Genomic DNA, 16,556 nt, shown 5'->3' on the forward strand with positions numbered 1-16,556 from the left:
GGTCAGAATGTTTGCAGGAGTGGGTTGGAGTAGAATGTGCACACACACACACACACACACACACACGAAGAAAGAGAGAGATTAGAGATGTTACAATCTAGCAAACTCAAACTAGCTAGTTATCTGTTAGCAAATGACGTGTATACTATATTACTAGGAGACAGACGCAACTATGTCATGGCATGTATTGCTCAGGTCCCACAAAAGCGCTGTGTGAAGCTTGGTTTATGGTTGTGTGGATGCTCCACGCAGAGCTTTCTCTGTAGCCTACGTAAGTGGCCTGAAGTTTATACATGTGCGTTGGTGTGTGCGTCGATCTCTTTAAGAGAATAGCAGGGCCAGCGTGTGTGTGTGTGTGTGTGTGTGTGTGGGGAGTGTGTGGTAGAGCGAGTGACGGTGATTATCTTCGGAGCAAGTACCGACTCTAGAATCATTTAGTGAGAGAAACAAAGTGTCTCCCCTGTTCTTTCTGACCACGGTGGGAAATCTGTAGCAGGAAAAGTTCAAAAGTTAACCCTCTCCTTGATTTCATGTTGTTTATGGAGAAGGAGAACCAGGAAATGAGTCGGGGGAAATGCAACGCTACCGAGCCACGGCCGAGCGCCGTAGTGTCCGTATCTCCACGTACCTATTTACGTAGCGTTGGCGTCGATTTGAAGCAGAAGCATAAATTGTCCTTGAGTGTGAGCTTGTTTGAATGAGCGGTTCTCGAGAAAGCTGCAAGCAGCAACACCACAGGCCAGCAATCGACCCATTCCCAACAGGCACGTTCTCAACAGGCACTGTACTGACCAAGTATCCATCATCATCATTCTACCTCTCTCAATTTGGCAAAGGAGCCAACAGATCAAGAGAGAGAATTATTCCTGCAGTCAACATTTAAACTCTAATCCCATTAACGAATTGGTAAATTAGGATGAAACTACTGCTGAGCTAAATTAATATCAAAGCTGAATAATAATCAAAGCTGAACAGAGAGCAGATGAAAATAGAGATAATCAGCAGAGAAGCTGGAGGCCAGGGAGAGGGGGAGCAGTGGGCGAATGTGCTGAGAGGGTAGAAATAATGTACAGATGAAGAGCGCAAGTGTGATAAAGCAAGCAGAGAGAGATCAATAATCAGATGAAGAGAGAGCTTGGGGGTGAAAAAGCAAGTTAATCAGAAAGAGAAGAACCCTCAGCGTAAGTCTGCTTCGTGGAGTTTCTATAAAAACCCTAAATGAACAAGTGTAGGAACATGCTGAATGCAAAGTCTTCCATACAGGTCCCGAGGGCTCTCTGAATGTTTTGATGAGTATGAAAAAAAGGTTGTGGATCATAAGCTATGTTCTGCACAGTCACCAAAAGCTCTGAAACCCAACTGAACACCTTAGACAGTGCTCTCCACCCCTATCATCAAAACACCCAGTGAGAGAATAATAAAAGCTCATTAAGAACATGTTGGGTTTAACCAATACGCCAGTATTGATGACATGCTGTCATTAAATGTCGGTATGGATAATTATGGTCCCCAGAAGATGAATCCTTTGACATCTAATGACTCCATTACCCCTCCTTTTTTAGCCCCACGACTGGTAAGGCTCTGATAATAGTTATCAGCAAATTGCTCATTACATCTATGATTTCAGCCTCCATGAAATGTGGTGATTTTATAAGGGACTGTGTACAGCATTTAGGGTTAAATCATGTGCCAGGATTTTTAGCATTGCTCACTGGGGAGCCAGTCTTTTACAGTCATGGTGGAAACCCAGGTCAGTATGCTTTCAATATGTTTTTTTTTTTTCATTTAAGAGTTAAATGTCCCATTTCATGCTCATGTTCAGGTTCATACTTGTATTTTGGGTTTCTACTAGAACATGTTTACATGCTTTAATGTAAAATAAATATAATTTTTCTCATACTGTCTGTCTGAATATACCTGTATTCACCCTCTGTCTGAAACTCTCCGTTCTAGCGCCTGTCTCTTTAAGCCGCACTTCTGAAAAAGCTTAGTCTGATCTGATTGGTCAGCGTTTCTTTGCTCTCTCCATCTCTGCACCGTCATTGCAGCCGGGGAATGACTGTAATGGCTCTGTAGCGGCACTTTCTACCTTTCTATAGTATAGTTGTGACATCACAACATACGGAAGTCCTGAGGACTGAGCGTTTTGATACTTTTGCAGTATTTATATATCACCTCCACCTGCTTTATAATAAAACAGACATGAAATCTCACATTTTACAATATGGGACCTGTAAATTGAATATTAAGCAGTTTTAGGATTGTGTGTGATGGCTGCTGTCATTTCCTCCAATTAATAAATGAGTATTAACATATTTACAGCAGCTTATGTTAAAGCTCACAATTGTGATAATGTATGTTCTGTGTTGCTCTGAGATGTAATTGATAGGTTACCCACGCATGATAAACAGTGGTAACCAGCAACCATGAACCTCATGACGTCACAGTTGTCACAGTTTACCAGAACACACACATCAGGATCAGCCAGTTTAGCAGCGTTGACCTGTACAAAAAGTGTTAATCCTTCAATTAGCACTGTGAAACTAGAGGCCTTAGTTTTGTAATATCAGAATTGTTGTTTAAATCAACTTGACATTAAATACAACCTTCCCTCAACCTAATACTAGCAAACAGTTTTTGTCATTAAAGTCTCCAAGAGCCCTTATCAGTCAAACCAAAATGACCCACAACCAGTGGTGGAAGAAGTATTCAGATTCTTTACATAAGCAAAAGTACTAATACCACACTGTAAAAATACTCTATTCCGAGTAAAAGTCCTGCATTGAAAATGTTACTTAAGTTAAAGTGTGTAAGTATCATCAGGAAAATGTATTTTAAGTATTAAAAGTAAATCCAAACAGTTGTGTGTTTAATGGTCTAATCATTTCAGCTGGACTTGTAGGCCGTTATATTGTTGGCTAGTTTCATTTATAATAAAACATCAGCTTTTATAAACTACATGTGTTTTGTGTGCAGAAATCTTAATGTGTAAAGTAACTAGTAACTAAAGCTGTCAGATGAATGCAGTGGAGTAAAAAAGTACACTATTTCTCTCTGAAATGTAGCGGAGTAGAAGTAGAAAGTGGCATGAAAATAAAGAAAAGACAAGTAAAGTACAAGAACCTCAACATTTGGACTTAAGTACAGTACTGGAGTAAATGTACTTAGTTACATTCCACCACTGCCTACTAGTGCATGAACACATGGTTTGCATCACTGGAAGATTAATCACAGGGAGAGATGGAGAAAGGTGGATGAGCATGCACTTACCTAGGCAAATAAACCTAAAGCAAGGAGTACACGCCCCACAGCTTGACTAAACCACTCCACACATGCTTTGCATCACAAGCCAGGAGATGAGCATGGCTCAAGACCGTCTTACCAGAGGACAAGACTCACCAAGTCTAACTTGTCTGATTTGAGGCGTATGTAAGGGTCCAGTGTTATCTTAGGTTTGGCCCCCGTTGGCGACCTCTGGCTGGCTGAACCTAGAGAAAGGAGAAAAGGAGGAAGAAGAAGACAAATGAAAACATATGGTTGATTTTGTGTAAGACAAAGGGGAAAAGCACTGACCAGGAGTCAGGAGTTGTACGAAACTAGAATTACTGGCTTCCAGTAATTCTAGTCTGCCAACCGCCTCTGCCAAGTTGCAGTTTACGTCCATGTAGGTCTGGGTATTGTTCACCGGTATCAAAGTGATACAGGTTCCTAAACGATACTTTTTTTCAATACCAATTTTATGAAACAAAAAGAAATTACAACATTACAGCACAATTGTATTTATCATCTCCTACTACGTCTCTGTGTAACGTCGAGTTTTTCCTGCGTGTCTCTACGACGTATAACGTTGGACAGCCAATCACAGACATTATTAGAGCTTGGTAGAAGCATGCTGCATGCTGATTGGCTCACTGACGCCGATGAGATTCACTCCTTAGGTACTCAAACTGGGTGACGAGGCATTTTTCGATACGCGAAACTTTAGAGGCAATTCGGTCGGTGCCTAAAAAGTACTGAATTCGGTACCCAGACCTACATCTATGTCTGTCCAGACTCATATGCTTCACGCGCATCTACAACCCGGCAGCACAGAAGATAACAAAACAATCAGCAGTTTCAGGATGAGTGTCACCAACTCAGTATCCAAATGTCTCCCCTTCTGCTCCTGAGCTATGGCATTCAATAATGGCATTACGATGACAGTGAAGTTGACCTTTGACTTTTTGGGTATAAAATATCATCGCTTCACCATTGTATCCTATTACACGTTTGTGTGAAATTTCATAATTAGTGTAGGAATGATTGGGTTATGTCCAAAAACCCACTTTGAGAGATCAGTGACCTTTGACCTCCAAAATCTAATCAGTTCATCCTCGAGTCCAAGTGGACGTTTGTGCCAAATTTGAAAGAAGATATTCCCCCAAGGCGTTCCTGAGATATTGTGTCCACGAGAATGGGACGTACGGACGGACAAACCAAAAACATAATGCCTCTGGCACAAAATATCCCAATGTATAAAATACAGCATCTGTATGAGATATTGGCCTTTAAACAGGATGAGGAGAGAGTATGTGAGGCCACGGAACACTTAGTAAACAACAGGAGGAGAATATCATTGGATAATCTGCAATATCAGAGTGGATGGACAGATATTCTCTGTGGCTTTGGTGGAAGTGGGTGGTTGTGGTGAAGGGGAGGTGTGTGTGAATGTGTGTGTTTGGGTGGGGGGATGAAAAGCAGATGATTAAAAAGAGAGGAGTGGAGGAAAGGTGGATGATAATATAGACGAGAGTGAGGGAAAACGTTGAGAGAGGGGAGGGCAGGCAGCCAATGCCTAATATTAATTTGATGAGTTTGTCTGTCCCAGATTTGTGTGTCTGCTTGCTATGGCAATAGGAACCATTCCTCTGAGCGTCTGTGTCTACTCTCCCTCCATGAACTCATTTCAGTGACTACCCTCCTCCTCGTCCTACACAAAGGATTTGCACCCCCCCCCGGACTGGCGGTGATGATTGACAGATCTGCTGTCATAACAACAGCCGTGCTTTTTAAACCCTGTTTACACCCACATACTACTCCACATCATTTGTTTTCATCGTTTGTTGCCACTCTAGTGTAAAGTTCCCAGTTTATAAATGTGTACAAAAGAACAAAATAAACTTTGTGAACAAATCATATCAACGGTGAAGTTACACAACGGGGGTAAAGAAATGGCAAAAATGTGGAACTTCAGTATCACACACAGTGTGGGAACTTTGAGTTACAGCAGTAAAAACTTAAAATAAATAAATAAATAAATAGTCAGTTGTACAGTACATTTTATTACCAAAACATATTGGATATCTGTGAGCTCCTAGAACTCTGGTTTGTGCACATGCTCTCTCTGTTGCTGTCTGTAAAGTAAACAGAACAGTCCCCAAAGACAGTCTGATTAAACAGGACGGCTGGGATTTGAAATATATTAATTATCTTACCTTAGCTGCTATTAATTAACTAGCAGCTAAGGTACAAGTTACCAGCCTACATCAGGAGCAAAGGAACTACACCATTGACTAAAACAGGGTGAGGAGCAGAGGAAGGAACCCCGTTGTTAAAAGACCTCAGCCGTAACCTCAACAACCAGAGTACACTGACATGTACACAGTATACTGACATGTTGGACTGAGCTGACGTATCCGCCAGATTTCACTCATTTAGGCCGGATATCCGTTGCCTTGGGCTTCCTTTGTGTTGGCGTTCTAAACTCTGGTGGATTTCTGAGGACTATGGTTAACTGCTCCTCAGATCTCTGCAGGGTAAATCCAGACAGCTAGCTAGACTATCTGTCCAATCGGAGTTTTCTGTTGCACGACTAAAACTACTTTTGAACGTACACATGTTCCACCAAAACAAGTTCCTTCCCGAGGCTATTTTGCAGAGGCACCGCAGCTCCGCCCGGCGCTTAGCACCGCCCAAGACGATTGTGATTGGTTTAAAGAAATGCCAATAAACCAGAGCATGTTTTTCTCCCTTTACCAGAATGCTGTGTGGACTAGCCAGAGCCTCCTCCGCAGCGCTGTGGCAGAAGGTCTGGCTATGCGAGACTAGAGCTGACATGACCGAAAAGGCGAGAGTATCTTGGAAGGGACAGAAGGAGGAGCAATGAAACTACATAACATGTATCTGTGACCAGTCTTTTCTTAAGTTATAAGACCTGCGTTTTTGCCAGACCGTCTAACGGTCGACGCAGGCAGTGTGAATGAGGCCTTACACACACATTCTTCTTTAAATCTGTACTCAAATGCTCACAAAAGCAGTTCATTTTGTGACCTGACTGTTGATACTGTTTATTTTGTTAACACATTTTGGTAAGATATTGTAACATTTTGTTCTTCAACTACAAATATTTTGTGCATATTAAAAAAACTTGCATCTTTTATTTTGATTTTATAGGTTTCCAAAGATTGGTATAGAACCACAGACTGTCACAAGCTAAAAGATCGTATCGACTCTCAAGGTTCAAAGTTCATTCTTGACCTTTACTTGAAACAGTGGGATTTTTGTGTTATGTTAGATTTGCACAGATGACCTCTGCAATCATTACAATATATAGTAGGGCCCCAGGTGATAATAGCTGCGTGCAAATAGGGTTTTACACATAGGGGCAGTTCGGTTTATCTCCCTAACAGGATTGAATGCCTCCGATGACCCGTCCCCATGCTGGGCTTTAGAACAGGTGAGAGGTTAGAGGAAGGGCAGGCTGTCAAAGAGTTAAAAACATGAGTGTGTATAAGTACTGTACATATTCACAAGGGTTAAAGTGTGCATGACCCAATGTCATCAGTGGTGTGAGGAGGCTTAAGTTGAAGCACAGGAAGCACAAGCACGATTTATTGTCAGGAGTCACTCTTTCATTAAAAAAAAAAAAAAATCCAGCCAGTATTTGTATCTGCTCACCTCACCACAAACTGCTGACATCTGTCATGGCTAGCAACTGGCTTAACCAATAAGAGTCTGGAGGGGAGCTGAGTGCTCACAGCACCTAGGAAATAACCTTGGCTGGGCTAATTCAGGCCAATAGGATTGGGCTGGGCAGTCAGGAGGCTTTGAGCTGGGACCCACGGTCTTACCCCAACAATAGAGCTGTATGAAATCTTTCAATTTGATCATCAAGCACTTTCTCTTTAACTAGAAACTGACTTGAAAGTTCTAAATTGTTTTCAATCTTTATCTTCTTCAGCAAAAATGTACGGAGGCCCTAAGGGGACATGGGGATTTTTTTTTTTCTTGCACGCGAAAGTATCTTGACCTAAAATTAATATTTCACACTCACAGCATGAAATCAGTAAACAGTTGCCTTATCATCTTCAGGTTTGTTGATGACACTATCAGGTATATTTTGTTGCATTTTAAGGAAGATGAAAACCTCCTCCTCGGCAGCCATTCTGACTGGTACTCAGATTGGTTTTTTGTGCCCACCAGAAAGTATCTTGTGCGCAACAGAAAATAAAAAAATTCCCATGTCCCTTTAGGGGCTCCGTAAAAATATGTTGTCTCATGTGCGCTGGTTGGACCCCAGTAAAACACATGCCATTTTATCTAACAATACCTTAACTGAGGTATTGACATGCATTGTGTATAACAACACTGGTTGTCTACTGGACATCCCTGAGCTGAGTTGACACTAGCAGGACACAGATCTTTTTGTTAGGTTGATGGATTGATTGACTGTAACCATCCTACGCCACACGGTGCCAACCCTGTTTGGGACTACAAACACAAGGGCGGCTGTGGCTCAGGCGGTAAGGATGGTCGCCTACCAATCGGAAGGTCGGTGGTTCGATCCCTTCTCGTATTACATTGAGACAAATCAGAAGCTTTGAACATAGCAGACTGCTATGTTCACTGTGCATGGGGCAATAAAATACAGACTGAAATGAATTGTCATGGTCAAAAGAAACACATAAACTTTGCGTTTATCTTTCATTGGAATTGGATTTCTAGACTTTGGCTTATTACTGACATCCTCCTTCCATTGCTCTTATATAACTCCAGTTTGTCTATATGTTAAACTGTAAGCGGTTTCTGAAAATAAAATTCAAATCAGAAAGAGAAGATCCCGAGATGTGGGAGAATTGTATTAAGAACATCCATAATAACTCAATCAATGCAAGACATAGCTTGATACAATTCAAGGTAGTACATAGACTACATTACTCTCCCTCCAGATTGCAGAAAATATTTCCGGAGGTGTCATCCCAATGTATTAAGTGTCGGAGTGAAGAAGGAACACTAACCCACTTATTCTGGTCATGTCATAAGTTACAATCATTCTGGGGCTCCTTGTTTGAGTTCTTCTCTAAGGCCTTTAATCACCCATGTAACCCAGACCCACTCACCGTATTGTTCGGTGCGGCCAATCCAGATAGTGTAAGGAGTAGTTGTGAAGCTAAGGCTATTTCGCTCTCAACATTGTTAGCCAGAAAGCTGATTTTACAATCCTGGAAATCTGAAAGGTCTCCTACACTTGAAATGTGGTTGAGGGAGCTGGGTAATGTCTTACATTTGGAGAAAATCAGGTACATCATGTCTGCTAAAGTGGAATTATTTTTTGAAATCTGGCAACCTTTCCTCGATTTAATGTCAAAAATCTAAACTTGTGCTACCCTGTCGCTGTGCCATTTTCTTTGTCTTTGTCCTGCTTGTCGCATGTCGACAGCTCCTGTCAAGTAACCTGTTCTGTTTTGTGTAACACCACCATCTATTGTTACTATGTTTCTACTTCTTTGTTACGAAAACAATAAAAATAAATACACAAAAAAAGAAAGAGAAGATCCCTATAGCAGGAATGTTGCTATATCCCAGATAAAGATCATTTTGGTCAATTTCATATCCTCAATATTTCACATCTCTGCTTGACAAGACATGGCTCGGATTTTAACTGACATATCCCCTGCATCCCCGCCGAAATCTATGCCTATGTCTCTTTCCAGCCGTCAGTCATTTTATCGTCTGCTACTGTATCGACAAATGTCTTTAGATATCAGATCACTACAAGCAAAGCAGAGCATCTTAAAACGATTCAGATTAATCATCATCCATGAGCTGTGTAGGCTCAAGGTAGAGAGGTTTCCATTTGTGTTTGAAACAGCAGCTGCTATGCAGATACACTGAGGATAAGAGGGAGGATGAAACAATAATGAACTGCACCCTCTATTATCAAGATGGTACTTTTTCATGATCCCTCACATTCCTGTGTACTCGGAGGTCCCCTACTGTGCTGTGGTTTCTATTTAATCCCATCCTCTTCTCGCCACTTAATCCCCAATCTCTGTGAGGGAGCAAATGTTCCCCGTTTTTCATTCCCAGATCAGCTGGGTTTAATATGTGTCCGATTTCAGGGACTTCGCTGAAAATCTCAACTCTGATTTGTGTTTAAACGTCCGTTAAAGGTTATTTTATGGCATAGCTGCTTTGTTAAGCTGTATTGTACAAATTAACAGGAATATTGTGAAAAGGGTGGACGCCCCATTAGTTGTGCCCTTAAATAATGTTTTGTTGATCAATTGAATTGAAACTGAATGGTGAAAGTTATGAAATGGCTGTTAGGGTTATAAACAAGAGCAGTGATCATCACAGGACAAATAACCACCAAAACATACAGATAGTAATTATATAAACATGCATACTTGTGTATTTTCTAAGAGCAGAAGACTGGCATATTCTATAATTCTCTTATCGTCATTAAACCCCATGAAAAGATCAAAACCAAACGTGTTATTCTGGGCCCTATCTTGCACCCGGTGCAGCGCAAAGCCCAACGCCTAGTCCTAGTCTTTGCTAGTTTAAGACCGACGCAGTTGTGAATTTCCCGTCCAGCGGCCACGTCGTTTAAATAGCAAATGCACCTGCGCCCATCTGTGCGCCCATGGGAAAAACATGATAGCTGCCAATGAAAAAAAATCATCCTGTAGATTCTAGTTCTTATTTTGTATCTAATTGTTCTCCAACTGTCTTTATGGGTCTGAAACCAGAACACAACTAATGAGGATTTGAGTATGTTGAGTTGAGAATGACTCATTTTCACTCCTGCAACCTAAAAACAGGCTAAAATGAGTTACTATTTTTAAGTTACATAACAGGTAGGGTAGGAATTTGGTGTGAACAGCATTACTAATCTTGAAACCTATTTTTTTTATATTATTTTTTATTTTTATACTCAACTGTTATGTCTGAGATGTTGTCTGTATGTTTATCTGTCTTGTATGTCTGGTGAGCCAAAGAAAAATGTCCACCCTGGTGGATAATAAAGATTTATTCTATTCTATTCTATGCTGGAGTACAGTTCACAGAATTAATGTTTAGCTGACAAATCTGCTACAGCTGAATCCATCCCATAATAATTTGGACTTGTAAATCAAGGATCCCCAAAAGAACATTTACTCAATTATGTTAGCTTTCTTTAGGGACTGGCATTGTTAGCAGTGTTAGTAATAGTAGTATCATACAACAGTTGAAGGAATTTGAAAAAAAAAACTGAAATATTTGGGGCTTTTAAGAACACTTGGGGGCTGTAGCCCTGAAGCCAGCACCCCCCCCACCCCCACACCCCTGGTGTATAGTGAGGTGTTTTACCTGAAATATGGATATCTGGTGGGCAGATGTCAGGAGAAGGTGAGGACACTGGGGCTGGCTCCTCTGCACACATCTACAAAGAAACATGTATGTAAAATTGATGACACACAAGAGATTTTTATATTAACACTGCCCAGTCATAGGGGTTTCCAAAAGTGAGGCTTTGAAACTGATTTGGTAGGACAGGTCTGACTTGCCAGATGTCAGAGCCTGCTTTTCTACTGGACATCACAAAGTCATTCATTCAAATTCTGTCTAATATGCCTGTTATCAATTCTTTTTCCTATAAATTATGAATTATTACTTATATTTTTGAGTGAGCTGATATGGGAGCCTAATATGTGTTTTATAAACCCAAGCCTAATCACTTTTGGTTCACTGTGAAATACTGCTTCTGCTGTTTATAATTACTTCTGTAGCTAGAGTAATACAAGTTGCAAAATCTGAAAATCCACTGACAGAATGTCAAAAACCTTGACATATTCTGGTATGTTTGTGATGCCTGAAACACAGCAGACCTCAGGTGATCTGATGTGGACTTTTAAGCGTCCGGAGTTGTAGCTGTTGCCTGCGGCTCGCTGGACCCCGTTGTGGAGAGATGTGCTGCTTGGGAAAAGTCCTTTCCCTGGAATGAAGGCTATCTCCACAGCACTGTCTTGGCTGGAAGAAAAATCCATACAAATACAAAGTCATAAGCATGTACACACTAATATACGCAGAAGAAAGAGACGGCCGTTGCAGTGTGCATAGCTTACTAATCTCCACTGTGGTCCCAGTCTCCGCAGAGATTCACAGACGTTACTCACTTTGAGTTACTGAATGAACTATTTCAATCTACAAGCACGACCCACCTGATTTTGACTTTGTTCAGCATGCTTTTGGCCTCCTCGTGGGTCACACCTATCAAGGACTCCTTGTTAATGGCAATGAGCTGATCTCCGGGCCTCAGACGTCCATCCTACACAACAAAGAGACAGCCTTTAGTCATGCTGGGCTGAAGAAACTAGGGTTGTCCCCGACTTAGTGAAAAGATTTTCACAGTTATAGTCATAGTCGAATTGTCAAGTCTTGCCCATCGTCGACTGATCGTCGAATCATGTGGGTTGGGGGTGGGGGCAACTATCGGTTACGGATCATGGAAAGTGAAAATTAAATCTGTCAGGGGGCAGTTGTATTTGTTTACCAACTTTAAAAAGATTTATTAAAAGCTTCAAAGATTTGCGACGAAATAAAACCGATTTGGAACGTTGCAGGGGAAAGTTGCAGCGGTCTGAACCGGCCCGGAGGCTCAACATAGCCCACAAGCACAGTGTATGGTCGAGCGACCTGGAGAGTGACTGAAGAGAGCAAATATCGTTAAAACAAAGCAGTGAGTGAGAGAATAAGCTGTTTTCGCCATTTCGTCACTAGAAGTGCAGCTGTAGTAAGCATCTCACTATCACTAACGTTATCCACATTCATATTTAGACGCAACAAATGATATCCAGCTAAAAAAACCTATTTGGACTTTGAAGATGTCGTAAAGTTTGATTACACTGTCAAAAGCTTTTTATAACGGTGTCATGAATAATTCCCTTGACCTCAAGTAAAGTGGAACCTAGTGTTGTAGTACTTGAGATCGGTCTTTGTCTCAAGATCACTTTTTGAAGGTCTTGTCTCGGAATCAACCGCACTTTCAACGTCTCAGATAAAGAGGACTCTGGATTTTATTTCGACAACTGCAGGGATATCACTAAATTGCCTGTGCATTGTCTGATTTACTTGGTAACATCATTACTGTGATTGGATGTAAAACTTCAAATGCAACCAATAACTTGACTCATTTCTAATTTGAAATGTGTTACTGTCACCCCCTCTCAGCGCCCCCCTTAACACGCACTACCAAGAAAGTGAATGTGGGAGACAGGAGAAGAAGCTCTGGCTGTCTGGGAGATGTCAGCCAAATCAAAAGAGGCAACATCTCAAATAAAAAGGTAAACAAACTTAGATTATCTAGGCTTACGGTAAAACGGTAAGCCTAACATTAAACGGTTGAGAACTGTCTCATTGGCGCTTTCAGCCTCAAAGTGTCCACACCTGTCTATTCATTGGCTGGAGTGCCGTGGGAATTGTAGTCTTATATTTCTCTATGGTCTACAGAGGACACCATGAGGTGGCAATTATATTTCAAACAAAAAGGAAAAAAAAAAACTGGCTCTGAAAGGACTCAACAGTATTTAGAATAATGGGTTGTTCTCCAGTAAGACACTACTGTAATGTTGTCTATACAGGTCTCTCTAAAAAATCCGATCAGACACAGTACAGACAGGCAGCTGATTCAGATCCACATTAGTCCAGTTCTAAGATATTCACATTGGCTTTCTGTTTGTCAAATAATTGACTTTAAAATTCTCCTGTTGGTTTATAATGTACTGAATGGTACAGGGCCAAAATAAGTTTCTGATCTACTGCTCCATTGTGAACTGTCCTAAGGCCTGTACTACAAATCAAGATCAACATGCCCTGGATTTCTTTCAGTTACCCAGCTTCACCTAACCTAACAACCGTGGTCCCGCATAAGCTGTGTCACAACGCTGGTTTACAACTAGTTCAATCAACCCGGGGTTTCCCAATCCAGCGGCGTGCGCGTTCACATAAAAGAGGCGGTGTTTGCACAGCACGACCAATCGCAAACATCTACCAGAGCCCCATATTTTACATAAGAAGAGCAAACTATAATTCTACATAAATATAATGAACACAGACGTGGTTTTACAGGCAACACGCAATACAGTCTCTGCTTCCTAAAACAGGAAGGGGAGCTGGCAAAAAAACAGCCGACGCTGTAAACGCTCATCAATATCACTTCCCCATCAGTCAGGCACAAGATCTGACCATAATTACACTTGTGCTTTGCATAAACTGTGGTTGCTTTAGCCTATTATTTCAGTTGCAACCCTGGTAGTGGTAAGCGATCGTGAGAGCAAATAAAAAATGTAAAAACGCACAGCCCAAGAAGCTGACAAATAGCCTATACGTAATTTCCTCCGCTGAAAATCTTTCATAAAAATACCCATCAGGGAATGTCAACGGGGTTGTCGATCTCTAAATGTTGTAATTTTTATGAGCGCACCTCTCTCTCTCTCCGCGCACCGAGCTCCAGCTGATCTTCTAAGAACGGTGATGCTGTTATCAATCGAGTATTGATTGGTCAGTAGGCGGTGCCTTTACACCGGTTGACCTCTAATCTCCAACATAACCTGCTCCCGAGCAGGTTAGGTGTTCAGCATAAGTTACCACGGCGATTTGACCCGGTAACAAGTGATCCGTCGTGATACACAAAACCCTGGGTTGAACCTGAAGTTACCTCGTTAACGCCAAATCTCGCTTCGTAGTACAGGCCTTAGACCTCTTCGATGGTCTTACTGTCCCCAGTGAGCAGGGTTTTGGCACCTCATAGCTACAGCTAACAGTTCTGATAAATGCATGGCTGCATAATTCCCCCAGCTGACTCATCCCATACAGCAAATCACAGTGCAGGAAATGCTAGATTGCTTCCTATATGACACAGGGGATTAAGAGCTGGGATTTAGAGGAAATAGACAACCTGCTTCCATAAGCAGAAGAGCGAGTGTCAGTAGCTGTAGTAGCCAGACATTGGTGTACAGTGTCGAGTGAGTCAAAGAGACTTAATGACAGACTGCGGACAAACAACGCTGCTTTGTCTCTAACAAACACAGTTGCGTGTACGACTTTGTACCATTCACCATCTGTTATTGTGGATTTGGAGTAGGTCAGTGAAAAACAAATGGGCCAAAAGAAATATAATGCATATATGCCTGATGCACTGCAGCTACATTCCTGAGAAAATCTGGATTCATGCAGTCAGTGAGTATGCAGAGATGTCTATAAAGTTTAAAACTGATTAGTTTTTTAGTCAAAACTTTATAAATTCATGTGTACATTTTATGCTTATTAGTTTGTTTATTGAGTTAAAGCTGCATTACCTGCTTTTTAGCCACTTTTGGGCCAGTGAACGAGCTGAGAACATCTGACATAGTATCACCTTATAGATTTGTCATGGCGAACATGTCAGCAAACAGTTACACATGCAGCAGCCACAGAGCAATTTTAACATTTATCTGGAGTCATCTTTATGTCCACCTGATCCAATACTCTTTTTTAGCTCTGATTTGGTCTCCACAAACTTCTGAGCAAAAACAACCATTCATATTAACCAAGATTGCCTTCCTGATGTCTCTAGGTAGGATGGTCCAAAGTTTGGGAAATCTGTGGCTACATTTTTTAACTTAAAATATACATTAGATTTAATTAGAGTTTACAGAATACCAAACGTCTAAGTTTAAAGTCTTGCTGCCAAGATAAAAGAATTTCGATCAGGGTTGTCATGGTAAACTGAAATGTAAAATTAAGAATCATCAGCAGAGGTGTCTAGTCATTCTGAGAATAACCCAAGAAATTGACCTGCATATCAAGCTGATGCGTCACCTTTAGCATTTTTTCCTCACTAAAAGCCTTTTCAGATCTAACGCATATAATTTGTGCGGATAAATCGTATCAGATTGGTGTATCCTCGATTATAGCTCCTCCGGCGAGCCTTCTTGCTCCTCGATCTTCTCTCCTCAAGATGCATTTTAGGAATTGGGATGCCCCTAAGATGACACGCTGAGATTTCCAGGTCACAAGCCGGAGGATCGAGGAGCCGAGGAGGTACAAATCTGTACCTCTACACTACAGTATTGCATACAACGAGCCCATCTCCAGTGTGTAGAGTTGAGTGTAGGTTTATTATAGTATACACAATGATGAAGCAATGATTGTGTGACGGTGCCAAACTTTACTTTTCTTTGGAACGCACGGAGCGTGAATATTTGGGTCGGCCTTGCTGTGAAAGGTTTGAACTCGAAAACTTGTCAAAAAATATTGGTATTTTCATTCCGTTTTTTGCTTTGTCGTCAGTGTGAAAAAGCATGTACTGTTCGAGGCCCTGTCTATAATAATGTGGAGGTTGTTACTCCAAACAAAGCTGTCATCTCAGCCATTTAGAGAATCAAAATTTTAGGGCAACAAACAACACTGAGAATGGTCATAAAAAAGGCCAATGAAATTTTTTTTTTTTTTAAAGCTAGAGATAAGACTGAAAAGACGGTGTTGATGGGACTGTCTGGTTTAACTTATAGAGAGCGGGAATCTAAACATGTACCACAGCCATAGCACGTAAGTCTTCCAAAATCCAACTTTTATTTGCAACAAAAAGTCACTCTTAGAAACCCTTTTTGTAAATCATTTACCAAAAAGGTACAAACCAGCATTCAAACTACTTCTGACAGGGATCATGGGATATATTCTTAGCCCTGAGGCGCTCTCTGTGATTTACTGTCACTCACTGGCATCTTGAATAAAAATGATGTAAAACCTTGCGGGACAAATGCAACAAGAAACATCAACTTAGAAACAGCCTCAAGCACACAAACACACGTGCATATTCCTGTACGCTCTGTAGTCTCTCCCCTCCATTCTCCTCCCTTCCTTCCTTGTCAAATTGCCCACAGTTGACAGTGAGTGGGTGGACAGAGAGGCGAGGAGGATGGGATTGGGGAGACAGAAGCAGAGGAAGCTGGAGAAAAGGAAGAAGACAGCAATATGTGCAAACAGAGGGGTCTGCAGGTTTGTTTCAGTGGATCATGGTAAATTGGGATTGTTGGTGCTAATTCAACATCATCTTTCTCATTCCCTTTCTTCTACTTCCTGGCAGATGGGAGGCCATCTGAGTGAGTTACTGCTTTGAAAGTGATAATATCATCGGTTTTCAGACATTTCTTCTCTGCTACTCCCCGTGTATATTTTTGGCAATCCTAAACATATAAGCATTGTCGTCCTATACCACCTCTTTTGCCAGTGCCATTGAAAAAAATGTCTCTATATTGGCCTAACTAAAAGGA

General features: G+C 41.3%; 1 protein-coding gene across 5 annotated transcripts in view; it reads right to left on the bottom strand.

Moving 5' to 3' along the window:
• Positions 1-16,556, bottom strand: part of si:dkeyp-72e1.9 (syntaxin-binding protein 4) — a 110,155-nt gene that overhangs the window by 14,521 nt on the left and 79,078 nt on the right. For all 5 annotated transcript variants that reach the window (XM_031292550.2, XM_031292549.2, XM_031292552.2 and 2 more), the window contains 4 exons: positions 11,466-11,572; positions 11,133-11,274; positions 10,615-10,687; positions 3,400-3,488 (listed from right to left, as the gene is read on the bottom strand). In XM_031292550.2, the coding sequence (XP_031148410.1) occupies positions 3,400-3,488; positions 10,615-10,687; positions 11,133-11,274; positions 11,466-11,572 (411 nt within the window). The remainder of the gene's footprint in view (positions 1-3,399; positions 3,489-10,614; positions 10,688-11,132; positions 11,275-11,465; positions 11,573-16,556) is intronic.

Source organism: Sander lucioperca, chromosome 2 (assembly GCF_008315115.2).
Source record: "Sander lucioperca isolate FBNREF2018 chromosome 2, SLUC_FBN_1.2, whole genome shotgun sequence".
Taxonomy (NCBI): domain Eukaryota; kingdom Metazoa; phylum Chordata; class Actinopteri; order Perciformes; family Percidae; genus Sander; species Sander lucioperca.